Source organism: Monodelphis domestica, chromosome 1 (assembly GCF_027887165.1).
Source record: "Monodelphis domestica isolate mMonDom1 chromosome 1, mMonDom1.pri, whole genome shotgun sequence".
Lineage (NCBI taxonomy): Eukaryota > Metazoa > Chordata > Mammalia > Didelphimorphia > Didelphidae > Monodelphis > Monodelphis domestica.
In genome coordinates this window covers 516,344,134-516,370,394 of record NC_077227.1, presented here as the reverse complement: position 1 = coordinate 516,370,394, position 26,261 = coordinate 516,344,134, and the positions used below count along the sequence as shown (strand labels likewise).

Here is a 26,261-nt window from a genome sequence, read left to right as displayed (position 1 = left end):
TGTAGATAATTATACCCTGCACTGACACTGAAACCTTGAAACAGGCTACTAATTCCATCTAGTGGATTTTCACAAGGCAATCTCCCAAGCCTTTGAATTCTCTCTCAGTGCTAGATTTCCCAACATTTTCACTAAACAAATTCTCACAAAATCCAATGAATAAAGGAGAGAGAGGTGACACCACCAGAAGCAAGATTACCAGCAAAATATCCCCGCTGAACTGTGTGTGCTTGTCCATTTCTTCCCAAAACAACTGCTTATAAGTATAAGTAAGTATATCCTTAAAGGCAAAGCAAAGAGTTTGAATGGGGAAACATCTAATGACATTTGAAAATAACCCTTGTTCCTTTGGCCTCAACAACCTATTATGCCTCTGTTTGGCTTATGAACAGCAATTTGTTTACTTGCATGCTGTGCTTGCAATGGTAATTTGACTCTCTTGCTGGGGAATATCTTCCCTCTTTGGAGAGAGCAGCCAGGAAGTCCTTGGTGAAGGATATGATCTATTCCATCAGTTACAGAGGGGAGTATGGTTACAGAGCTGGAGGCAAAGAGCCAGTGTAAGAGGGCTGAAAGGTCAGGAAACACATTGCTGCCTGCACAAACTCTTGTTATAGTTTAGACCAAAAAGGGTCCCTCCCTTCTTCCTGTTGAGAGTACCATTACCTTCCAGTTCCTAAAGTTCACAACCCTAAGTTCACCTTTGACTTTTCATTACCTATCACCACCATATGCAATGGAAGGGACAAGACTGTAAGCCAGATTTCTTGACTTTGTGTACAGAGCTCTTCTAACTTGTACCATGTTACCTACAGACCTACCAATATTGTTGGAGTGGGAAAGAATGGCTTAAGACATGGAGCTCAGGTGTACATACCAAATGATTCAGAATTAATTCTCTATTGGGTTAATGGGGGAAAATCTAGGTTACAAGGCTCAAAGAGATAGAAAGGTACAGACCTTTTTAATTATGAGGTAGCATTGTGGAGAGATCAATGGACATGGAATCAGAAAGGCCTGGATTCAGACATGGGCTCTGATACTTATTTGCTGTGTGACTTTAGGCAAGTCATGTTACCTTTCTCATCTCCAGGGTCCTCATCTGTAAGATGGGAGCTACTACTATCTCATTATCAAATTATTCAAATAGAAAGAGGAAGGAATCAGAACCTTAGATCTGAATTTATTGTCCCCAAGATCAGTATGGGAAGGAAAATCCACAGCTGGAAAAAGAAAAGTGATCCAGTGCCTCTGCCCCATACCCAATCAGGGGTTCTCTGAGTTGTACAAGGCTCCAAATTCCAAACTCAGCACCCTTCTGAAGGAATAATTCCCTCTGATTCAAATAAACAGGAGAATGGGGCACATGGCAGCAGCAATTTTTTTTTAACTACTACCTTCTGTCTGAGGTATAGAAGCATGTTAGACACTAAGCAAGTTCTCTCCCTCAGCTACTGACTGACCTAACCTTGGGATGGTCAAACAGGTCATATACATTTCCCTACATTTACTATGCCTTTCTTTTTGTATTTTTAGGCTTCCTCTAAATCCAAATTTGTTCTTCCTACCCTTTCTTCTCTGCTCTTTGATTGGCTTGAATTCTATCTTGTCTTTCTTGCTTTCCTTAAATCTTGAGGTCTAATATGAATTCAATTTTAATCTTAATGCAGTGAAAACATTTGGTAAGGCCTAAACTGTGCTAGTGCTGAAGATATACTATCCTTGTTATGGTTTACAATGGTGTGAGACATGCACAAATAAATCACAGAGATAGAAAGTGAGGTCAGAGTGGTCTGAGTGGTCAGAAAGGGATGAATTATTTTATTCCTTATCTATGTAACCTAAGCAAAGCTAGTCACTGAACTTCTCCAGGCCTTATTTAATTATTTGGCAAAACAAGACGATCTTCCAGTTAGATTGGATTTGGTAGTTCAAAGCTAGGGGGATCAAAATAGATGATATAGAACACATAGCATATACACTGGGCCTTAAAAAAGAAGGCTAGGAGAAGCTGTCCATAAGAGGAGTTTAGGGGTGGGAATGAAGTCTCCTTCATACAAAGAGAACAGTATATGTAAAGGCTGGAAGCAAGAGAGATTAGGATGAAAATAGAGAATGAATCATTCTGATTGGCTAAGGACGACCATGAAATTAGGCCAACAAAGTGTTTAGTAGTGCCACAAAGCAATGAGATAGGAAAAAGTACAAGAAATCATACTTAAAGTCACCAAAGATAATGAGCATAAAATATTTTAAGTATATTTGTGAGTTACATTTATCACAGAATTTAGAATCAGAATTCAGTGGCCCCCAAGGCCACTAACATATCTAAAAGGAATCTCCACTATAATATACCTGACAAGTGATCATCAAGATTCTGTTTAAGAACCTTCACTGATAGGATAACTATTACCTCCTGAGGCAGCCTATTCTACTTTTAGATCATTCTGTTAGTTTCTCCTTAATAGTTTAAACTTGCCTCTTGGCAATATTTAACCCTTGCTCTGGGTTCTGCCCTTTAGGAACAAACAGAACAAGTCTAATAACTTCTGTCGTCATGACAGCCACACTCACATACTTGAAAACAACTATTCTGTCCCTTCTCCCCTCTCTCCTCCCCTCTCCTTCAGTTTTTTCCCCCCTACTCTCAGATAATCCTATGGTGACATAGACTTGAGCTCCTTTAATCATTCTATGTGGAGCTGCCCAACTCTGGATGCTCTATGGTTTATCAGTGTTCTTCTAAACTGAACATGACCAGGACAGAATATTTGAGGGACTTTATTGCTTTCTTGTTCCTGAAAGATATATCTTTCTTAATGTAGCCTTCTAAGATTGCATTAGCTCTTTTGGCTGCCATGTCACATTGCTCCCTCAGATTGAGCCTGTAGTCACAAAAAGTCTAAAGTACTGGATCTTTTTAACATCTTACAATTGTAAAATCAGTTTTTTGAACCAAAGTGTAAGACTACACCCCTACTAAATACTTAGAAGTCACACTGTATAGTGGATAGTTGGATTTGAAATTGGGAAGACCTGGGTTCAAATCTTCCCTCAGATAGTAATAGCTGTGTAACCCTACACAAGTTACTTAACCTCTCTGGCCTGTTTCCTCATCTATAAAATTAGAGGGCTGAACTTGATGACTTCTAAAGGTCCTTCTGACAACTAAATCTATGACTGTGGATCTTGTCTTAGCTTTAGACCAAAGTTCTAGAAGTTAGCAATGATATTCTTGGAACCTATCATCCAGAATGGTACCTAACCTTCCTAGTTTCATGTCATCTGCAAATTTGATGAGCATGATATTTATCCAAGTGTAACTTGTATTGTTTTCAAGCCTAGAACATTTAAGCACCTGAAGTGCTGCTTAGTTATGATGCCCCATATTGGTAGAGAGAATGTTAACAGTGAGGCTGCTTGAATAGTGTCGACTTCTCTTAGAGATCCAATTCTGAAACAGGAATGTTAAGGATTAAGCCTAAATCCCTGAGGTATTCCACTCTTCTTTTTACTCTGACAATGAATCATTAATAACTATTTATTAAGGCTGTCTATTTAACCTTTTCTGGATATATAAAAACTGTATTATCACATATCTCACATCACTTCAGTTAATCCACAATTATATATATATATATCTATATATCATATGATATATCTTTTTATGATCTGGGCAAATCACATCTACTGCATTTTCATGATCTATTACTTTGGCAACCCTGTTAAAAAAGGAAATAAAGTTACTCTGGCATGACCTGTTTTTTTTTTATTTTTTATTAAGCCTATTTTGAGGCTATTTGTAATCATGGCTTCCTTTTCTAGATATTCTCTATCCATCTGTTAAATTAAAATTCACAGCCTTTCAAGAAGTAACAGAAAAGTATGAGAGATTCAACCATCAGAATATGATAAAAAAGAAAAAAGTTACAAACAAGCAATTTTGAAAACTAGGATTTAATACATATATGAAAAATGGCAAAAGTATGCATTTTTGAACTTAGGAATTATTAATTTTCATAAATTACCAAGTAAATTTTGCAAAGTTTTTGTCCTATGAGTGAACTCTTAGTTTATAAATGATTTGATGTTTTTTGGTAGGAAATATGCATTCCTTTAAACCAAACTATGATTTGTTTCTTTTAAAAAATGTTTATTTATACAAGCATTGATAACCTATCTCTCACACTCTTTCCCTCTTCCCCAAGTGAACAACAACAACAAAAATGAAAAATCCTCATCATAAGCATGCATAGTTCAGCAAAATAAATCCCCAAATTGTCCATGCTGGAAAATGTCTCTTTTTGTGTTTTAAGTTTATCAATTCTATGGAAGGAGGTGAGTGGCTTGTCTCATCTTCAGCATACATTTTTTTCAAATATAAAGCATTCACAAAATCAAGCATGTTCCAGATCACAGTAAAATCCTTTTAAAAAGGCAGAAATTTAAAGATGATAGCATTTAAAAAGTTAACAATAATAAAAAAGTAAGGGAGTGTGGTAAAAATGGTTTACTAAATAAAATGCATGGGTTAAAAAATTATAGAGACAACAGATGAACATAAACAACTTTTTTTATTACCCATTTTATTGATTTCTATTTTTTAAGCTCAATAATCTCTCCTTTTCTTTCACATGAATTTCTTTACTATTTTAATATATAAATTATTTATATATATAACATATAATTATATATCATAAATATAATATATTTTATTATTTTTATAATAAAACACAATAAATTTATTTATATTTATTTTAATATATTCAGTATATAATATACATAATATATTAAAATTTATAATAAAAATATAAAACTAGAAAATATAAACTCTAATGTTCCCTTTCCCCCCCTGCAATAAAAACATTTGAACACTGTATTTCTGCTTTTAGGTATGGAACTTTTATCTTGAAGGAGCATAGTATCCCACCGTCATCTATGGTATTATGATACCATATGGTATCTCTATTTCATTATAAAAATAAGGTTGATGATGAATCTTCCAGAATATCTATCAATTTCCAGCAGCACAATCAGTGCCATTCCAATAGGTTGAAAGAATGTATGAATTTAACTTTGAAAAATTATTTTAACTGATACACTTCCTGCCATCAGGATGAATGAACCACTCTAATTCTTATTGTGAAATTTTGTTATAATGACTTGGTCTACTCATTCATCCAGAATGTATTTTTATTTATTTTTTATATGTTCTGAATTTGACAAAGAGCAACAAACATTTCCACACACAAAGAATAGAAAATATTTTTGTATAAGAAATTACAGATGTCCACCCTGTTTGGTCTGGCTCTTTTTTTCTTTAAAATACACTATTATTTCAGCATATTGGTTCCGAAAGATTGTGCTTGGTTTTTTTCCCCCCTTGGAACCCTTTTGTGTTTTCTCCTGTATCATTAAAAATGCTTCACTGATCCTCTTATTCTTTTAGGTGTTACTGTAGATGGAGTGTTGGAATTGGAGTCAGAAGAGTTGAGTTAAAATCCTACCCTCAGACACTAGCTATGGTGAACCTGGACAAGTAAGTCATTTAACTACACTGTGCCTCTGTTGTCTAACTTACAAAATGGAGATAATAATAGCACTTAGCCTCACAGAGTTGAGGATCAAATGAGTTAACATATATAATGCACTTTTCATACTTTCAAGCTATCTACAATCTATCTTCCTACCTACATCACTATTCATTTCTTTCCATCTTTTCTGTAAATTCAAAACCAAACCAAACTTTTTTCTTATACTCAACAAACACAGTCAAACAACAATAAAGATCCACATGTTAGCCTTGCATGAAAATGTCTCATTCTGTACCTCTAGTTTTTTTTTTTCCTGTGATAGACCCCTGGCAGTCTGGTGAAGTCTATGGACTCTCTTGGCTTCCACTTTTGACAATGACTCCTTTCTTTCAGCTCTGCGCATCTGTCAGACCCCTTCTCTATCTACTATTCATGTAGGATATATGGCAACGAAGTTTTCTCAAATATTCTTACTTCATAAATGATAATATAATAATTGCATTAGGCACAGGAACACTATGAAATCTCCTCAGTGAAGTCCATAGTAATATGAAAAAGACATGGTTAACTATCCACATTTCAAAAATGAAGTGAATGAGAAATACATACTTCCCAAATTATGACATGTAGCTTAATGGATAGTTTATCAAATTAAACTTTTAATGTATATGTCTTACATAAGTATGATAGATGGATAATAAGCTAGATGCAAAACTGAATAGGCAGAAGAATCCATATCAGATTTATCTGTGTTTGGGAAATTGTGCAATGATTTCAATGTTCTCAAATTGCTGCTACAAAACTCTTATTTCTAACACCAATCTCCTCCAAGTGATGCTTTATGATTGCTCATCATGAAATACTAGGATTTCAGAAGAATTCAAGTTACAAATAACCCAAAGGAAAATGAAAAGTTGCATGATGGGTATAGGGAAGCCAATGCCAATGATTGTTTGTGTATGAGCAGTATAAAATATATTATTGAGAGTACATATAACTGGCACATACTGATGATAATAAAAGACAACAGAAATATAACCAAGATACTAAAAGAACAAGAGAAAAGCCTTTACTGTGTTGGGAAAATCTTTCATGGAAGATTTGTGGGAAAACAACTGCAAGAATCTAGCAAGATGAGGAAGCATGGAGGGCTGGCAATTTTATTGGATTGAAGGAATGTTAAAATACTAATAGGATTCTAGTTTCATTGAAGAAAGGTAGCTATGGCAGGTAGAGTGATTTAAGGGGCATTTACAAGGACTATCTACCCTCCATTAATTTCTCATGGTCCTTGAAATTGTCATTAGTCACTCAAGTGGAGAACATGAATGCACTAGGCATCTTTGGAATGAGGGTGAGGAGAGGTGTTAGGAAGATGACTGAAAACATGGTATCATGCCAAAATAAACTATTTAAGTAACAATCTAACTGCTCTTGATATGGGAGAAAAGTCCATTAAAAAGACTACCTTTCTGACATTTCTCAAAGAAGCTTTCAGTTTGGTGTCTGAAAGGAAGCTTTAGACAAAGAAGGTTACTTGATTGATCTCTCTCTAGGCAACTACAATGTTGCCTTGGTGTCAATGAAATGTGTGCTGAGCATTCTCAATACATGCTAAGCACTTGGCCTTGAAGGGAATTTAGAAATAAAACATGAACCTTGCCTTCAAGGGGGATAATTGTGTATGTGAAGGAGAAAAGACACCAAAAAAAAAAAAAGGAAAGAAAGAAAGAAAGAAAGACAGAAAGAAAGAAAGAAAGACAGAAGAAAGAAAGAAAGACAGAAGAAAGAAATACAGAAGAAAGAAAGAAAGAAAGAAAGAAAGAAAGAAAGAAAGAAAACCCAAAGGGAATAACATAAGACAACAGGATGTTGGTAAGAGTTACATTATATGATATAGACTAAACATGCTGCTATAAAGGGATGGAGATTAGTGCAGACTAGAAAAGTCAGAGAAGGCTTCACTTGAAGAACTGGAACTTAAAAGTATCCTTAAAGGATGAAAGACCTTTTAATATATAGAAGAAAAAGGAATGGCATTTTGCACAAAGGGAACAATTTGAACAGACACAAAAGTAGAAATAAACATATTCATGGGGTAGCAGTGAGGTGAAGGGGGCAGATTAGAGAGTGGTGAGAAATATGGTTAGGAAAAGTAGGTTCAGACTGTGGAAGGTTGTGAAAGCTGGGCATAGGCATTTGGATTTGATGTAGTAAGGAATAGGAAACTAGTGTAAACTTTTGTATTAAAGAGTCATATGAAGAAAGTAGTATTAATGGAAAATTAGTCCAGTAGTACCATGCAGGATTCATTGGGTTTGGGGAGCAATATGTTGTTGGAATACAAATGTGAGGAGGTATTAGTTGGGACCTGTGAGGTACCAGAGTTAATTCAAAACAAGGAAAAGATAGAGATTTAGAGGAATTCTTTTTTTTTTTTCCAAAAAAGACAGAATTTGGTGACAGTAGATTCAGAAGAAGGAGACAGGCTAGAGGGGATCACAAGGCTATCAGCCTAGATTACCAGCAGAATGGTGGTGCTACTGACAATAACAGGAAAATTGAAAGATGAGCTGTTTTAGGACCTGGGAAGGAAGGTGGGAGTTTCATTTCAGTCATGGTAAGCTTGAGGTGATGGCAGAACACTCAAATAGAAATGTCTACTAGGTAACTGAAGACATGAGTAGAACTGGAGAGTAGATGAGAAGTTAGAGTTAAAGATAAAAATTTGAAAGACATAAACATAGAGATGGCAGTCCCAACAATGAGATGGATGTGCTCTACAAGGAAGGGAGTGTAGAAAAAAGGCAGAAATCAGTAACTAAGGCCTGGAAAATGCTCATAATTTTGAAAGTAAGAGAAAAGGATAAAAGCTGTGAGAGAGGAAGGTTAAGAACCAAAATCATGCAATGTCATGGAGCCCAAATAAGAGAAAGTTTTAAGAATGACAGACATGACTGTCAAATAGGACAAAAAGAATGAGGACAGAGGTCATTAGTTTTGACAAAGAAGTCACGGATGACTAGAAGATATTTCAGGAGAGTGTAGAGATGGATACTAGATTGCAAGGAGTAAAGGAAGTTTAGACTACTTGCCCATAACCATGGTGACACGCCAGACCAGGAGTTTACAGTGAAGGCCATTTTCCTCTGTTGCAGTTTTGTTGTCTGACTAGTTTGTGTCTCTGCCTGCAGTATGAAGGACCAACATGCTGCTTTGAGTAAAGGATTGGAAATAAATATAAATGTAACATTCCCTCCCACCCCCTCCATCCCTGCTTAGTAGCATTCATGTTCTGCCTCTAAAAATCTACATCTGATTTGCTAATAAGCTAGAATAGCCAGCTTCCTATTCTTTGTAAAAATCACTTTCCCCTGATTAATTACACACACATATACACACACAAAACATACTTGTGCACACACATGCATGCATGTACATATACCCAGCCCTAAGTGAAAATTCAAGCAAGAAGAAATTAAGATAACAGAGTTGTTTCCACAAATAAAATAAAATCCTGGCTAACCAGAATGTTTAGAAAATGGAATATTAGTTTAGTTTTCTGGTTAATTGAAGATCAGTCAGAAACCTCTTGAAAATCTGGGCTCTTTGAAGTATACAAGTCTACTTTTATGCCTCAGTAACACAATGGCTCTTAAAACAATTCAGAAAATCATTCATCACATGAATTCTTATCATCCATTACCATAGATATAGAAGATATAAAAGGATGAGCTGAATCTAGATTGCAACTAGTATATATATTTTTTTAAACCACAAAATTTAAAAAATTCTTCTGAATTTCTTTTAAACCTGGGGCATGGGGAAAGTAATGCTTATTTGAGAATTTTGGTTAGTTCTCAGGTATTTGAAGCTTTATGCTGAAATGAAGGAATAAATGAGAAACATGTATAAGAGATAGCTAAAATAATTGGAAAACAAAAAGAGAAAGGAAAGATGGGGCCCTAGAAGAGATGAACTGTGATAACTGCTCTTTCCCACATTTGTTCTTACAATGCTCTGAAATTCTACCTTGTCTGCATTTCTAGTTGCAACTTGTGTAACATCCCCAGAGAAAAGCAGAGTGAAGGCTACCTAAATTCCTGTGCTTTGGGTATATACAAAACAGAAAAATTCAAGCAATTGGACTAAAGCAATCTTCTCCAGGGAAAGTTCTTAGAATAGAAAAAAGGGGGGGGGGCTGGAAAGAATGGCTAAATGAAATATCAGATATTAGAGGCAAAAGAAAGAACAGAATGTGGGGCATCTCAGAATAGGAACACAGAAAGAAATAAAGCATCATAGATAAAAACTACCAAATAGAGAATAGTGAAGGTTTGATGTTAAGTTCTTATTATGAGCCTAACCCTGACCAGTTAGGTTCCAAATAATCTTGATTCTTATTTAATTCTGCAAGGGTTTACTGGTGCCATGACTTCCATCTTAAAAAAAAAAAGTGACATTAATCTCCTTTACTACTGGTAACACTGCCAGTTAAAATTACTCCTTGGAGAAAGACTGAGAATTTTATTGTTTCTTCTAAAAATAATGAGTTTTGACTCACTCATTCTGGATGTAATTATTATTTAGTCTCCATTAAAGTCTGTATCTTTTTTATTTTGTTATGGCCTATAAAGAATATTTGATATTTCTGCAAGTGATTCCGTTTGGCTATAGCACATATATATCCAAGTTTATAAAGTTATTGCTTGATACTAGGAATATGTTTATTCATTTGGTATTTTCATTAAGAAGTCACATACATATTCAAGGTTATAAAGGTATTGCTTGATATTAGGAAATATGTTTATTCTTTTAGTATTTCCATTAAGAAATTACCATAATGCTTTAAATCTATTTTTTCTAAAGTCTCCATAGTTCTCTATTTTTCTTCTTATCTTTGTTAGAAGATATCTTCTAGTTATATATATCTAGCTCTGAAAAAAGACTTATTAATGTTTCAGCAGCTATTGTATTAGTAACATAAGTTTTTGCAATTTGGTTAGCTATTCCTTAAGAACTTGGACACTATGCCATTTGGTATATGTACACACACATACATATAATATGTAATTATATATAGTTGTATTATAGTTGTTGATTTAATAATAATGGAGCTGTGTATCTCTGCCAGTCAATTTTTAATGGCTTTATCTGAAATCATAACTGAAATTTCTGCTTTTCAGAATCCGGTGGGGTTGTCCATGCCTCTCTTTTTTCACCCTTTGTCTTTATGCCTTAAATGAGTTATGTATCAGGATTGTTAGTTTCATTTACATATCTAGACTATCATTTATGATCATCTTATTGGGGATTTTAGTCCATTTATACTTAAGGTTTTAGGGGCCTGTTAAATTTGTATTTTCCTTTTAATTCTTTTGTTTTGATTTTTTCTCATGTTAGCACTAAATCTGATTTGTTTTGCTTATATTAATTTGATCACACTATTCCCTCTTATCACACCCTAGTCCAAATTCCTGAGTTTACTTGATTCTTATTCTCTCTTCTTGCCCAGATAAGACCAATATGGAACCCTACTTGCCTAACACAAACCCCCGCCCCTCCTACTCTTAGTCTGAGAAACATTCATTTATGGTACTCTTCACCAAGAAGTCCTAATTTACTTGATCCCCTTCCTTACTCCTTTCCCTTTTAAGACTGCCCTGGAATCTTCTTTCCTCTACCCAGGTTCTGTGCTTACAATTTTTATTTTGTTTTTAAAATTTTCTCTATGAACATACCAGGAAAGCTTGAGCATTTGGAAGACAAAAACCTTGCTTCCTTTCTCAATCCAACCCAAATATTCTATTATGCATTATATCAATGCCTCTTATCATCATCATCTCTTTTTTTTGAAAGTCCTTTTTTTGAGAGACCTTAATTCTAGAAAAAAATTGAAAGAGGAAATGTAGTGCCTTTATCCTATTATCAAGAGGAGTCCTCCCTCATGACTTTTCATTAACTACCTTCCCATCCTATCTCTGGTTGACCCTCTGCTCTCCTTTTGGACCCATGCATCAGATGCCCTGAGAACCAAAACACTCATTTACCTTTCAGAAGAAGCAGTTCTAGGGGAACACACCTGCTTAGAAATAGGTCTTCAGAAGGCCTATTTCCAGAATGTAATCCACTGCAAGACACCACCTTTGGATAAGCTTTCTCTTTTTTCATAGGGAGAATCCAATTCCCACTTTCCTTGAGGTCCCATTGTTTAATATTTTTTCTCTTGTCTCAACGTTTCTCATGCAGAATAATTTAAAAAAACAACACAACACACTACTCTCCTCTCAAGCCTCATGTGGGAATAAATCTTCAATTTCTCCTTGTTGCCCCACAAGTAATTTTCTTTACTTTCTCATTTCTTGAATTACCAATTCACTGAAGGGATGTAGATTTTACACTAAGAAATATTAGTTTAAATTTTCACCTTTCCTCATCATAATTTTATACCTTAGCTATTTAGATTACAGATGTTCCCTTTATTTTCAATGAGTTAAAAGACAGTAGCTTTGTCGGGCTCTAAATGCATGAAAGTGTTAATTTCCTTGTTTAGTATTCTTTTCTGGCTTCATTTACTTATATTTCTTTTGATATGTTTAATGGCAAATCCCCTGTTTTACCTCTGGTTTCTTTTCAGGAAATAAATTATTCCTGTTTGTTGAAAGGTAACATTTTTTGTTACTGATGATTAAATTTAACTTACATTACATTGAGATGCAAAGAGATCTTCTCTGCTTTTCAGAATATCTTAGTCCAATTCTTCTTGGTTCTCATAAATGAGAAGATGTCTTAAACTATTTGGAGTGTTTTTTCTTGGTAGCATACAAGCTTTTTTTTATGGATGCCTACAATATTTGTTGTTTGATAGTGAACTTAAGTATGACTATTATATTTCTTGGTGAATTGAACCTATTTCTTTCTGTCAGTGTCATGTGGATTCTATCAACCTATCTTTTGCTTTCTGTTTCCAATGTTTTAATGGAAATTTGGAAATTTTAAATTTGAAATGAGATAGAGAATTAAACTCTTTGAAGAATTAAAAATGAGTATCGTATTTAAGACAATGGAAAGTCATATAGTGGGCATAAACAAATGTAACCAATGAGGGATAAAAAACAGACATAAAACATATTGTTAATGAATTGTATACTAGGGAGATAAGATGAGCTGGTGTCATGGCAAAAAGGAGAGGTTATAAATAGACAGCCAGAGTGCTGCACTGGAATTCTTGTAATGTCAGGAAAAAGTAAGATAGGTAGAAAGAAGTGATGGAATCTGAACACAGGTTAAAGCATATCATTTTCCATTTCATTCCTTTCATGAGTTTTTTCTTTTTCTTTTCTTTTATCTTCTTTAAATCCTTACCTTCTATCTTAGACTCAATACTGTATATTAGTTCTAAGGCAGAAGAGTGGTAAGGGCTAGGCATTGGGAGTTAAGTGACTTGCCCAGGGTCACACAGTTAGGAAGTATTTGAGGCCAGACTTGAATCCAGAACCTCCTGATCAACTTAGTCACCTAGCTGTCCCCCCCATAAGTTTTTTCTAACATAAGCAATGTGTATCTTTTATAACATGACAAACATGGAAATACATATCACATAAACAGCATATGTACAAACTATATTATATTGCCTGTCATCTTGGGGAAGGAGAAGGGCAAGAAGGGAGGGAGAAAGCATAGATTGCCAAATATCAGAAAATTATTATTTAAAATTATATCCATATGTAAAAAATTTTAAATTAAAAAAGGGGGAAAAAGGAGGAAGGCCTCTAATATGAAGTGAATACTTAAATGAACTCTACATGGCAAACTTTGGGGAGAGAATCATGGACAATAATCATATAGGATGGGCAGGCATACAATATTGAAAGGAAGATCTAAATTGATGAGGTCATAGATAAATTTGAGTATCTAAGAAATCCCCTGAAGTATGATATTCAGTCTTTTAAAAATTATATTCCATTTTTTCTAGAAGACCTATGATTTTGAGAGTATGTACATTTTGATTTCTTTTTTTTTTTAAACCCTTACCTTCTGTCTTGGAGCCAATACTGTGTATTGGCTCCAAGGCAGAAGAGTGGTAAGGGCTAGGCAATGGGGATCAAGTGACTTGCCCAGGGTCACACAAGGCTAGCTCTCAATCCACTGAGCTACCCAGCTGCCCCCTACATTTTGATTTCTATAGAACTTATGTTCATTTCTATACAAAATGATATTTTTGGTACTTTTTGGTTATATTTTTCTCCCACCTTTGCATTATTCTAGTTTAAAATCTGCCATTCTTTTTTTCAAAGTCTCTACTTTTTATAGAGGTATTATCTTTCATATCACAGAATTATAGAGTTGGGAGAGACTTCAATGGCCTTGCAGTCCTACTCATTCCTAAAAAAAGAAACCCCTCTACAACATACCTAACAACTGCTTGTCCAGAGTTTTCTTAAAGACCTTCAATGATGGGGAATCTGTTACTTCTTATGGCAGCTCATAACAGTTTTAGAAAGCTCTGATTGCTTCAGTTTTTCCTTATAACTAAAGCTGTATTTGCTTTTTTGCAACTTCCACCAATTGTTTTTAGTTCTTCTTATACTAACCAAACAAAACAAGTCTAATCAGACCTTCCTTCCATGTGATGGTCATTCAGATACTATTATGCTTATATCCCTTTTCCTTGGTAATGAACTCAGTGTCACCAAGGGATATCAATTCGAAGTTGTTTTTCTCAATCTAAAGATCATTTCTCCATGGCAGAAAAATTGGAAGCAAAACCAAGATTGAGCAACTCTCTGTCATTAGATTTTCCTTTCCCAAAACATCTGAAAACAAAAAACCTAACCCTTTATATTGTCCTTAACTTTTCTTATCAGCCTTGGTTTGCTTTAACACTTCCAACACTATTTTTTATAAGACTGTGCTTCACTTTTCTAGCACAAATTTTAACTTAAATGTCCATTTAATTAAATTAGTTGAATTTAATTAAATTTTAAACTTAAATTATGTTTTTGTAGCACAAATGCAAATTCTGAATATTTGTTGGTAGCTCTGATAACAACCCTTGTTTCCATTTTCTGTGCTTTTCTTTACAAAATCTAAATTGTTTATTTTTAAAATTTTTTTATTATTTTTAAATTTAAAAAATTTTTATATTTATATTTTTTATTTTATTTTATTATTTTTGTGCATATACATGTTTACTTTTCTTTCTATTGGAATTATTTCTCTTTGTTTTCAGAATTTGATTTTTAAGATGTTGTCATCCTTCCTGGCTGGTTGCTCTTGTAAAATGTTATTCCATGGAATTCTACTTATTTTTTATCTGGATCTTTTGCAAAATGTGCTGCCAAATCTAAATTACTGTTAGATTATATCTTTCCTTTCTTTATGACAAATTCTAAGAAAAAGTGATCACGTTTCTTTGAAATTTTCCCATTATTTCCATCCCAGCAACCAATTCGTCCTTGTTGGTGAGAATCAGACCCAGAATGTTGATTCAAGTCAAATTTAAAAAAATTATTAGAGAATCTATTTTTGTCAGATTGTAAACTCCAGCTGATGTTTGGATAACTGAAGTCCATCATCATTACTAGATCATTCCACTGTGCCAGACTTATGATGTTTATCAAATAATCTATCCTCATTGAGTCCTCTCCCCCTAATATTTGGCAAGAACTTCTATTTAAAAAAAAAATTCATGTGTTCAATGGTCTTTCTTTTTTCTGTGTGAGAGTTTTCCATCCTCCACTCTTACGACATGTCTAAATTAATCTCTAACTTCAGATTCTTTCTCTTCCTGGGTTTCATGTTAAAGTATAATTTTCCATTTTTAAAAGGAACATTTCAGTACCCTTGATAATTTGGTATGTGAGAAGGTGGTCCTTGAATCTCTTCACCTAAACTGTTTACTCTATCTTTTTTAATATTGTCCTTGAAGGGGGAAGCTGAGTAGATTAGTGGATTGGGAGCCAGGCCTAGAGATGAGAGGTCTTAGGTTCAAATCTGGCCTCAGACACATTCCAGCTGTGTGACCCTGGGCAAGTCACTTAACCCCCATTGCCTAGCCCTTACCACTCTTCTGTCTTGGAACCAATACACAGTATTGATTTTAAGATGGAAGGTAAGGGTTTAAAAAAATATCTTCCTTGAGTGCTGATTTCTACCTTAATTTTCATTATTATCTCTCCTTTTAATTATTTTCTCTACTGAACCATAGGTTCTTCCTATAGAGTTCCATGATTATTTTTGGGCCCCATAAAATTTATTGCCTTCTCTTCTCTTCCATTTTTAAATTAAAAATTATTTTATTTTTTAAAAATATTTTATTTCCCCCTTATTCCATGCAAAAACAAAATTTAATATTCATTTTGAAAACGTTTTGAGTTCTAAATTCTCTTTCTTCTTCTGACCCTCCCTCCATTGCTGCCCTCCCTCTTCTCTGAGACAATAAGCAATCTAATATAGATTTTACATGTACAATTATGTAAAACATTTTTACATATTAGTAATTTTGTGGTAGAGATCTCAAATAAGAAAAAAGAAGAAATAAAATGAAGCAATAGTATATGTTTCAGTCTGCATTCAGATGCCAAAAATTCTTTCTTGGAGGGCAGCTGACATTTTTCATCATGCTTTTTTCATTTTGAATTTTTTAGTATTTTTCCTTTATTTTGTTGTATTTATTTAGTTAGCTAAGATCTAGCATTTTAAGGCCTGCAACATCCTTTATGAAAATTATCTCATTAGATCCTTACAACTCTGGTAGGAGGTAATTAAATGTTATCCATATTTTATAGATAAGGAAATTTAGACTGAGAAAGGATAAGTGACTTGTCCAGGGTCATACAGAGAGTAAGTTTGTGAGATACAATTCAAAACCAGGTCTTCCTATTTTCAAATACAGCATGATATCCATTATATTATATTATATGTATATACATATATATATATATATATAAAATATATATATATGCTTTCTCTTTCATTGTATTGTGTTCTTTTCCAAACTGTCTGCCCATTTTTCTTTTTTTTTGTGTCCAACTGCAGCACAGGAATTTTTATTAATATATTATTTGATAAATAGTCATGGCCTATATCTTTATTTAATTTGTTGAACAAACCTGCTGATTTAGTTTAGACCATCTCCACTTTCTACAAAGGATGAAGAAGATGATTTGAAGGGCCATAGGAAGTTGTTGGCACCTTTGAAGTCAGCAAAAAAACATATCTCATGGGTCAAGTCTTCCATGCTAATATTTTCATATTCACATAACTTTGTGATGAGAGCATTATCCAACAGGGTAACTTGCTATTTCTTCATTTTGCCATAAATATGTGTAAGCACATGGATCAATTGAAATGACTGGGGAAAGTAAGGTCTGCATGAACCACAGTTCCCTCCTATGTTAGTAGATAAGTCATTTATAGACCTTTCGTTCCACTATCCTAAGTATAAACAAATATGCCATTGAAAATATAGTAAAGACTCAAAAGCTGAAATATCTTATGTACTGTTAGTTAGGACATCAGTGACATCTTTGATTCTCATCACAAAAACTAATTTGGGTTCAAAAGGTATATGGTAGTAGCTTTCTTTCCAAGCCATTTTAGCCAGCAGAATTTTACTTTTGTATACTGATCTATATTTTATAACAAGCTTAAGATTTTTCATAGGTAATCTTCCTCCATAGTTTTTAGAGTATTTTTTTAGAACCAACTTCTTTCAGTTTAGCAAAAGCTTTTCAGAAGGGATTCTGAAATGAACAGTACCTTCTTTTCTTCCATGCTCACTATGATTCCAGCTAGTAAAAGGAGTATGTACCAGTTCTTTATGTGTTTGTTCTTACTTATAATGAGTTTTTTCCCTAGCTCTTTTTTTAATGTAATCTACTGCTTGCTATTTGAGATTAGAGAAGGGGGACTAAGCTTAGACATAACCTTTTACTCAGATATTTTGACCAGAATTCCCCTTCTTTTCTCTTTTTGTATTTGTTCCTCTCCCCCCCCCCCCCCCAGTTTATTTTGGTACCTTTTTAGCTGTTGCTGGTATACTGATTGGTTGACTGGGGACTGGACTCACATTCAGCTTTTTTGCCTTTTTGTTTTCAAGGCCCTTCTCTTTTATTTTAGACTATTAGATCAGGTCTTATACTGCTTGGCCCCTTCTCATACAGATCATGAGCACTGACCAAATTCAGTGACTTCCCCTAGGTTAAGAAGTTGGGGTATCTGGCTAGTTCACTTGCCGAGGGAAAATATTATAGTAGGCACTGCATTGGCCAGGGTGGGGGTGGGGCAGGAAGAGAGCACTAGGTTAAACTGGGAACTTGAGGACTTGTCATGTAATTTTGTTTTTCTGTAGAAATTACCTTTTTGAGAAATGCTTTTTTTTTCTTCTTGTAGGTATTATGGATTTGATATTTCTTGCTGTTTTGAGGGGGCTTAGATACAATCTTCTTATAAAATCTAAAGTAATCATTTTAAAGTGTCCCCTCCACACCTTCTACCAAAAACATCTGGTGAAAAAGAATGTAAAAAAGTAATGTAGGGGGCAGCTGGGTAGTTCAGTGGATTGAGAGCCAGGCCTAGAGACGGGAGGTCCTAGGTTCAAATCTGGCCTCGGCCACTTCCCAGCTGTGTGACCCTGGGCAAGTCACTTGACCCCCATTGCCTAGCCCTTACCACTCTTCTGCCTTGGAGCCAATACACAGTATTGACTCCAAGACAGAAGGTAAGGGTTTAAAAAAAAAAAGTAATGTAAAGACATGTATTTAACTGGTTCAAATACTACTGAGAAGCAGAATAAGAGTAGACAGATTGTTAAATTTGGAATGAGTTTGAATCTTGCCTCCACTTACTAGATGTGACTCTAGGCAAGCCACTTTAGTCTCTCTGTTTCCTCATCTGTAATGTGGGAATAATAACAGCACTTACCTCTCACAACGTTGTGGGTCAATTTGCAAACCTTAAGAGTCCAACAAGTTAAAGATAGAAGAAGAAGGGAAAGGAAAGATTGCAGGACAGCAATGTCAAAGTAAAAACTGCTTCAATTTCTGTAGGTTGGTCGGAAAGTCTTTAATTTGAAAAATATCTGAGATTACTTTAATGAGCACTGATGAGAGAGACATCATAATTCAAATCTTCATATTTTGGAACAGTGACATTAAATGAAGTGACAAGTAGAGACCCATCAGGCATGTCACTCCTCATTTCTTGCTGACGCCATTCTTATTCCTACTTCAAATGCTCTTTTGTACTACTTTGAGTGGTACTGTATATTTATCAGCCCCAAGCCCTGGTGCCAGTTTCTTTCTCCTGACCAGAGCCTTGATTCTCTCCATGCTATCCAAGTGTATGGAATTTATAGGCTACTTATGCATTTTCCAGACAGGTAGAGCCATTGCATACCATTTATATTAGCCAGTGAAGATTACATCCTCATAATTTTTTTTTGTGCTATCAGTAAGACTGACTTCATTATTCTCATGTCAGCATGGGACACAAAGAAAAGAGGTATCATTATGCAGAACTATGATAGGTCCTCTAACCCCATTTATTCAGATGTTAGCACATCACAGAAACTGAATGCGTGTTGAATAAGATTATACATGCTGAATTAATGAAAAACCAGGAATACAACAAACAAGCAGCTTTTTCCTCAATAGAACTTCCAAAATACAACAGTTTAGGTGAAACTTTTTTATAAACTTAGCTTATTCTAGTCCTATTCTCCTTATTCAGCCAAGGTGATTATTGTAAAATATACAGACTATCTTCTACAAAAAGAGTAGAAGACCACAGAGAATACACAATCATTAGAAGTTCAACATTCTCCATTGAGCTAGGGAGAAGGGAAGAAAAGGTGGCACCAGGTTACAAATTTGAGAGTGAAAATTTCACTTTAAGAAACTTTCCCCCTTACATGTAAAGTCATTCTTGGTCACATGAGGACATTTTTACTTTGTGGGAATCATGGACAATAGGGCAACTAGGTGGCAAAATAGAGTGGTAGGTATGGAGTCAGGAAGACCTGAGTTAAAATTTGGCCTCAGATGCTTATTAGCTGTGTGACTCCAGGGCAAGTCCACATTTCTCATTCTTGGCTTTTTTAGGATTTAATGGTTTTAACATTTCCCTACTTTTCCTATATCTTTCTTCTCTCTCCATTCAAGAATATCCCTTATGTTTTCTTCTTTTATCACTCTGACGGACAAAGTCAGGACTGAGAAAAATCCTAACTTCATTACTTCTAAACTTAAGTTTCCTGCTGAGACTCTATGGCAGTTCTACATATGAAGACTGAACATTATGCTGGTAAATATTAATATGTATCATGTGGCAAAATACAAAATGAGATATGTCACCAGGTTAATAAGCTTGCAGATTATAGATAGTATTAGCACTCAAAAGAAAAGCATAATATGAGGAAAAATAAAATCAGGCAACAGCAGAATGAAATGACTTCAGAGGTCATCTGGCCCAATTCCTCGTTTTATAAATGAGGAAATTGAGCTCCAGATACATTTTTTTTTTAATGGTAGAGGAAACAGAAGGGAGGTTAGTTTGGGACTTAGAATTACTGAATTTGAAGGATGATAATTCATTAAGCCCACTATATACAAGGCACCATGCTAAGTACTGTAGGTTAAAAAGTGAATAATAAATAGTACAATCTTAAGTAAGGATTTAAAACCTAGAGGGACTGGCTTTATCTTAAGTCTCTAGAATGTACCATGACATTTTTTGGAAGGTAGCAAGCACCAAAAGAGTGTTTAAAAAAGGATGATTCAGGAAAGGAAAGAGAAAATTTTCCAGTTAGCTGGGGGATAAGGAATAGGAAGAATGGAGGGAGGAAATATGATGTATAAGAAAGGTTCAAATCGCAGCTCAGCATTTCCATCCCCAACCCTTGCCCCTTTGTCAAGGGGCCCTGTGGAAGGGGCTCAACCACTCTGGGCTTGAGTCCTAATTTATAAAATGAGGGTACTGGCCTAAATGACCTTGAACATTCTCTTCTGATCTAGAACTGGAAAAGCTTTACTGATGACAAGACTGATGAAGCAGAGGGTAAATAGTGGGTTTGTTAAGCTAGGAGCCAGGGCTCTTCCCTGGTGGTAGCGCACTGCCCTCTGGTGGGACTGTGGATCAAAATGTGAGTAAAATAGATGCGAGCTGGGAGATGAATTCACCCAACGGCACAGGACTGGAATGTACTTACCATAGTGCAGAGCATGCCCTCTCCACAGCTTCATTTGCTAAAGTCCTAAACCTGCTCTTCTCAGGATCTCCTAATCTGATGACACTAACAGACTCTGAACCTTCACTCTGACATCATCTGTCTTGAACGAATCCTTCCAGGTTTTAAGTCCTAGAGGGCAGGGTCCATGACTTACTCATTTATTTATTGTTCACTTTATAACCCACAGCACTTACTATGGTGCTTAATGAATATCTGTTGAATGGATTAGCTGTCATTCCCCAAATTCAACACATCCAAGTCCAGACTCCCCTTCCTTCTGCTTTTTCTACTATTAAAATAAAGATCTGGGTAGAGTTCAATTTCCTCATTTGCAAAATGAGGAGTTAGGACAAATGATCTTTGGGGTCACTTTCAGCTCCAAACCTGTAATCCCGGCCCCTCTATTCAGATATAGGCACCAAGTCTGACTGATGAGTCCTCTGCAGTGCCTCTCATTTCCATCTCTTTATAATTTAAATGTCTGTTAGAAACACAGGAAGGCTTACTAAAAATAGTTGATAAATTCTGAAAGAGCTTCTAATGGAAAATATGGACTCTTTTTTTCTTGGAGATGTTTAAACTCAAAGACCGTTCTTACCTTAGGGATAGCAGGGTCCATTCCCACCAGTGTACTCCCGGAGGTGTTGCTGGCTTCCTCCCCTGTTCCTGAGCTAGGGCTCTACTCTATATGAGCTGGTGGAGAACTGAGATGCCACCAGCTAAAAAGCATGAGAGCTGCCACTGAGATCAGAAAACAGTTCCCTATTTTGGAGGGTTTATGTTCAAACTGCTTGTAATTAGGGGACTGGAATAAATTTCTGAGGTCACTTTTCTCTCTGTGATTTCATAATTCAACTGAACACACAATCATTAAGCGCCTATGGTAAGTGCTGGGGATACCAAGTTAAAAAGTGACATGATTTCTTATCCTAAAGGACAGAAATTACTAATAGAGGAATATTAATAGAGAGTAGTAGTGAAGAGGCACTTAAATGTATGCTATAGGGTGGAAGTGACAAGGGCAAAGGTGAGGTCTAGAAAAAGGAGAATGACTTTTAGCTGGTAGTAGGAGGCAGCAATCAGGGAAAGTTTCAGGGGAGACATAAGACTGAGTCACAGGGAAGACAAGGGTTTCAAGTGCTGAGATGTAAAGGAAGTATATTCTAGGTATGGAAGCTAGAGTAAACAAATGAAGAGAGGCAGGAGAAAGCAAGACAAGGCAAAGGAAAATCTTAGTGGTCCAGTTTGTCAATACTGTAAAACAAATGGAGCACTTAGGGGGAGCAGGAACTTTGTGGAAAAGGGTACAAAGTAGTACCCTTACCCTGTACACAGAAGATGTCTTTGGGATGTTTTCAGTATACTAGTATATTTTAGGAGGCCAGATAATGGGAAGGAGCCTCAGTGTGCCTTGGATCAAAATGGTAGCAAGAGTGGATTGAGTGAAGGTTAAAGTCAGGAGTAGCAATGTTGCTGTGACTTATTTAATACTTGGTCCTGGGTCTTTCTCCTCTTGAGTCATTAATGTGGTGAGTTCGAGGGACAGAGACAAGGGGGGTATACATGGGCATCTCATATAGATGATATACAAACATATCAATAAAATATTTTTAGAAGAAATAATCTAGAAAATATTTCTAAGAGTCTAAAGTCCTGGGAAAAAAGAAAACTAAACAGCAATGACAACAAAATACAACCAGAAGACCTTAAGGGCATCAAAGAGGAAAAACTTCAGAAAAGATAGATCTAACAAATGACTAGTTGTATAAGAATAGGGTTCAGCTTTCTGAACCATAGCTTAAAATACAGGCATAATAAGCTCTTGACTAAACATATACCTATTAAGGTCTGGCAAAGTGTTTTGGTCTGAAGGCTTGCTAATCGAATCAAAAGAACTTTAAGCTAAAAAAGGAAGATAGGGAAAATACTCATCATACTCATCTACTATGACAAAGAATATTATAACAGAAGTTAGAAATGGAAGTAGGGACAATCAGCAATTCAGAGACAAATTATCTTATTCAAGAAAGGAATCAGCAATAAAATCCCATGCCTAACAATCTGGGTGAACTAGAGTTCCTTGTACATAGGAAGACAAATTAGATAACAATAGATTTCACTGACATTGTGGAAGAGGAGTTACAAATAAAATATGGCACTGAAAAGGAATAACAACCCAAAGAAAGAGGAGAGCTAAACAGGGCAGTATTAAGCTATACTCATGTGAGGAAATCCAGGAACCAGAGGTTTTAAGAGATCATAGATTAGAGTTGGCCAAGTACTTAGAAGCCACTCAGTCCAATCCCTGAATTTTACAGATGAGGAACTGAAGTTCAGAGAGGTTAAATATCCAAGCCAAGGTTACATAGGTTATAAAAGAGCAGAGCCATTGGACGGGGGGGGGGGGGGGGGGGAAGAAGCATTAATAAGAGGAGTGGTGGCCAGGGAAATGTGTTTTGGTCTAGGATGGTGAGTGGAACAACAGGACAATCAATAATCAATGGATGTGCCCTTTTCAGAAGCAATGGTAATATTACCTAGTATCCATATAGCACTTAAGGTTTGTGAAGCACTGTACAATATTCTCATATTTTTTCTACCCATTTTAAAGACAAAGAAAATGAGGCAGACAGAGGTTAAGTACCTTTTCCTGGGTCATACAGCTAGTAAACTTGTCTGAGGCTGGACTTGAACTTAGGTCTCTGTGACTTGAGTTGATTACAATTCAATAGGGAAGAAAGTGAAGTGGAGGGTGGGATTGGTGTTAGTAGGTTGGAAAATGGCTAAGGTGAATCAAGTGTGGTTGGATAGTAGCAGGGAACATCTGAATGATGACCAATGAAAGGAGAAGCAGAAACAATATTATGGTAGAAGTATCCTACCTATTACCCACTCAGAAGAAAGAAACTGATATTAGTTCAGGAAACTGATCACAAACCTATCATGGAGCAACAAAGCATCTTGAGGCAGCATGTCCTGGGCAAGTCAAACCACCACCTTCTCTAGTGAAGATGTTCCAGGACTCTAAACCTGAGTTCTTGTATTAACTGGGCTTCTCACCCATACTGCTCTTAGCTCATGTCTTTGAGCCTTCACTGAAAGGAGCAATCACTGTGAAGAAAGGGCCCACATACTTTGCCACTAGCACCACTAACCACTGAACAATTGCCCAATGGCAAAATAAGCCCCAAAGCCCCAGGTGTAACAATAGCATTCCCAGACTACTGGTCTTGCTTTCAGCCTAATGTCTGAAAGGCATCTAGAGATGGGAGACTGGAGTACAGAAGAGAGTTTGAGGCTAGATAGGTAGATCTGAAAATCATTGGTTTAGAGATTATAATTAAATCCATGGGAGCTTGATGAGGTATCACCAAGTGTAGCAGGGCAGAGGGAGAAGAGAAGAGGGCCCAGGACAGAACCCTGTAGGTTAGAGGGAGTGATGTGGATAAAGATTCAGCAAAGGATACAGAGGGATGATTTGATAAGTAGGAGGAGAACCAAGAGAAAGTGATGTCCTAAAAATCTAAAGAAAATAAAGTATCAAGGAGAAGGCAGCAATCAGCAGTATCAAGACCACAGAAAGATCAAGGAGAATGAAGATTAAGAAAAGACCACTGGCTTTGGCAATTAAAAGATCATTGGTAATTTTGGAGAGGGCAGTTTTGGTGGAATGATAAGGTTAAAAAGTTGGATTATGAGGGGTTAAGAAAGAGAGAAAATAGAGTAGATGCCCCTATTGTAGAAAGTCTTTTGAAGGAATTTAGATACAGAACAGATAAAGGACAACCATGGGGAGGGAAGAATCAAGTAAGGGTTTTTTGAGGATGGGGGAGTTATGGACATATTTATAGACTGTATGAAGAAGCAAATAGACAGGAAGAGAGTGAAAATAAATGAGTGGGGATGACAGAGAAGGCAATCTTTTAGAGGAGATGGAATGGGATTAACTGAATAAGGAGAGGTATTAGTCTTCATTAAGAGTAGACCCACCTTTTCACATGAGATGGATGAAGGAGAAGACAGTAACAGAAGACACGAGGAACAGGAGATGAAGAAGAGGGGAGAAAAGGAAAATCAAGATGAATTTGTAAATATAAGGAGAGGCTCTCAATGAAAAGAGTGGTGGGAGGGGAGCCATAGGAGGATTGAGGAGAGACAAAAAGGTTTGGAAAAGATTCTGTGGAGAGCAGGATAGTAAGAATAACTGCCTGCCAGTAGTTGGGGGTCCATCTAACGAAGCTGAAATCTCTTATTTGTGTTGTTTCATCCATTAAAATGTGAGCTTCTTTATAACAAGCAATATCTTCCTTTTTCTGTTTCTATCCTCTGTGCTTAGCACATAGTAAGTGCTTAATAAATGTTTTTCCATTCATTCATGGAAAGTTAATATAGCAGCATTGAGGGATTTCAGCCATTTGTATACCTACCAGCATTTCCTTTAATGATACTTTCATTTCTTCAAAAAGTACTAGAAACAATAAAGGAAACATATTCTGGACCTAATTCTGACCAGTAAGGAATTCAAGCCAATATCTATATCTATATCTATATATATTTATATTATTTATTTTTATATTAAGTGCCTACTGGTTGCCAAGACTCTGCCTTAAGCAGTGTTGAAGTAGAAATGAACTTTGTGGGTAGAATAGACTTCGGAGAGCTTAGAGAAAGTATAAGTAGGATCCCATAGCCTAACATTTTTCAAGGGAAGCTGGCTCATGATGGATGAGAAGTACTCAAGACTAAAATTCTGTTGACAAATAATTCCTATGAGAAAGAAAAGAAAAACAATCTAAAGTCTGATATAGGAGTATAGACAACTGCTTAATAAAAGAGAACAAAATTTTAATAGACAAGTATAGAAGAGAGAAATAAGGGTATGTAACAGAGAATAGATTACAAAAGAGAAGCACAATCCTCCAAAGATAGTATCAGATGTGCTAGATCAGGCTCAGAATGAACTGAAGGTGGTGAAGAAATGTTGAGAACAAAAAGGGCTTTTTTAGTTATGATGGGAACAAAGTAAAGTGCAAAGAAGGGATGTAGGGTGGCTGCTTATATTGGAAGGAATGTTGATAATAAGGTGATAGAGAATGGCCAGTTTTCTGTCAATTTTCATTTTGTCTCTATTTTTTCTACCAAAGGGAATGATCTTTATAGTAGGAAAAATTGAACAAAAACTGTTACGAGAAGTTGAAGTTGAACTATAAGATAAGTGAGGAGATAGTACGTTTAGCTGCCCTTAATCAGTTCAGTTTACCAGATCCAGATCATCTATATTTTAGGTTATTGAAAGAAGGGTGTTAATGCTAACCTTCTGTCGATGATCATTGAAAACTATGTAAAATCAGTGAAGTTTCACAGGCCTGGAGATGGGCAAATGTCCCAGTTTTTCAAAGGAAAACGTGTAGACTTTTCAGGCTTCTAAGTCAGTGAATGTGATTTGGATTCTTGGCAAAATTCTAGAATGTATTAAAGGCTAGTTTGTGAGCATT

The 26,261-nt window shown here is 35.7% G+C and overlaps 1 protein-coding gene, 1 long non-coding RNA gene and 1 pseudogene across 13 annotated transcripts in view; 1 reads left to right on the top strand and 2 right to left on the bottom strand.

The window, feature by feature from the left end:
- The window catches only part of LOC130453777 (ADP/ATP translocase 3-like), a 4,423-nt pseudogene extending 1,563 nt beyond the window's left edge, over positions 1–2,860 (bottom strand).
- Positions 1–26,261, bottom strand: part of MAPRE3 (microtubule associated protein RP/EB family member 3) — an 86,126-nt gene that overhangs the window by 14,356 nt on the left and 45,509 nt on the right. Inside the window, exons 1-2 of one of the 11 annotated variants that reach the window (XM_016425461.2) lie at positions 26,081–26,199; positions 8,630–8,722 (exon numbers count right to left, since the gene is read on the bottom strand). The exons of 4 other annotated variants lie outside the window; for them this stretch is intronic. Coding sequence is in view for 2 of the 7 variants with exons in the window: in XM_007475974.3 (XP_007476036.1) it covers positions 23,705–23,739 (35 nt within the window). In the remaining 5 variants the exon portion in view is untranslated. Of the gene's footprint in view, positions 1–8,629; positions 8,723–21,364; positions 21,564–23,704; positions 23,845–26,080; positions 26,213–26,261 lie in introns of those variants that run through there. 6 more of the 11 variants (XM_016425455.2, XM_016425452.2, XM_016425457.2 and 3 more) reach the window with 6 other exon arrangements.
- LOC107649960 (uncharacterized) overlaps positions 5,405–26,261 on the top strand; it is a 62,015-nt gene continuing 41,158 nt past the window's right edge. Inside the window, exon 1 of one of the 2 annotated variants that reach the window (XR_008915464.1) lies at positions 5,405–5,539. This is a non-coding gene — a long non-coding RNA (uncharacterized LOC107649960). Of the gene's footprint in view, positions 5,540–23,873; positions 24,408–26,261 lie in introns of those variants that run through there. The other variant, XR_008915463.1, reaches the window with a different exon arrangement.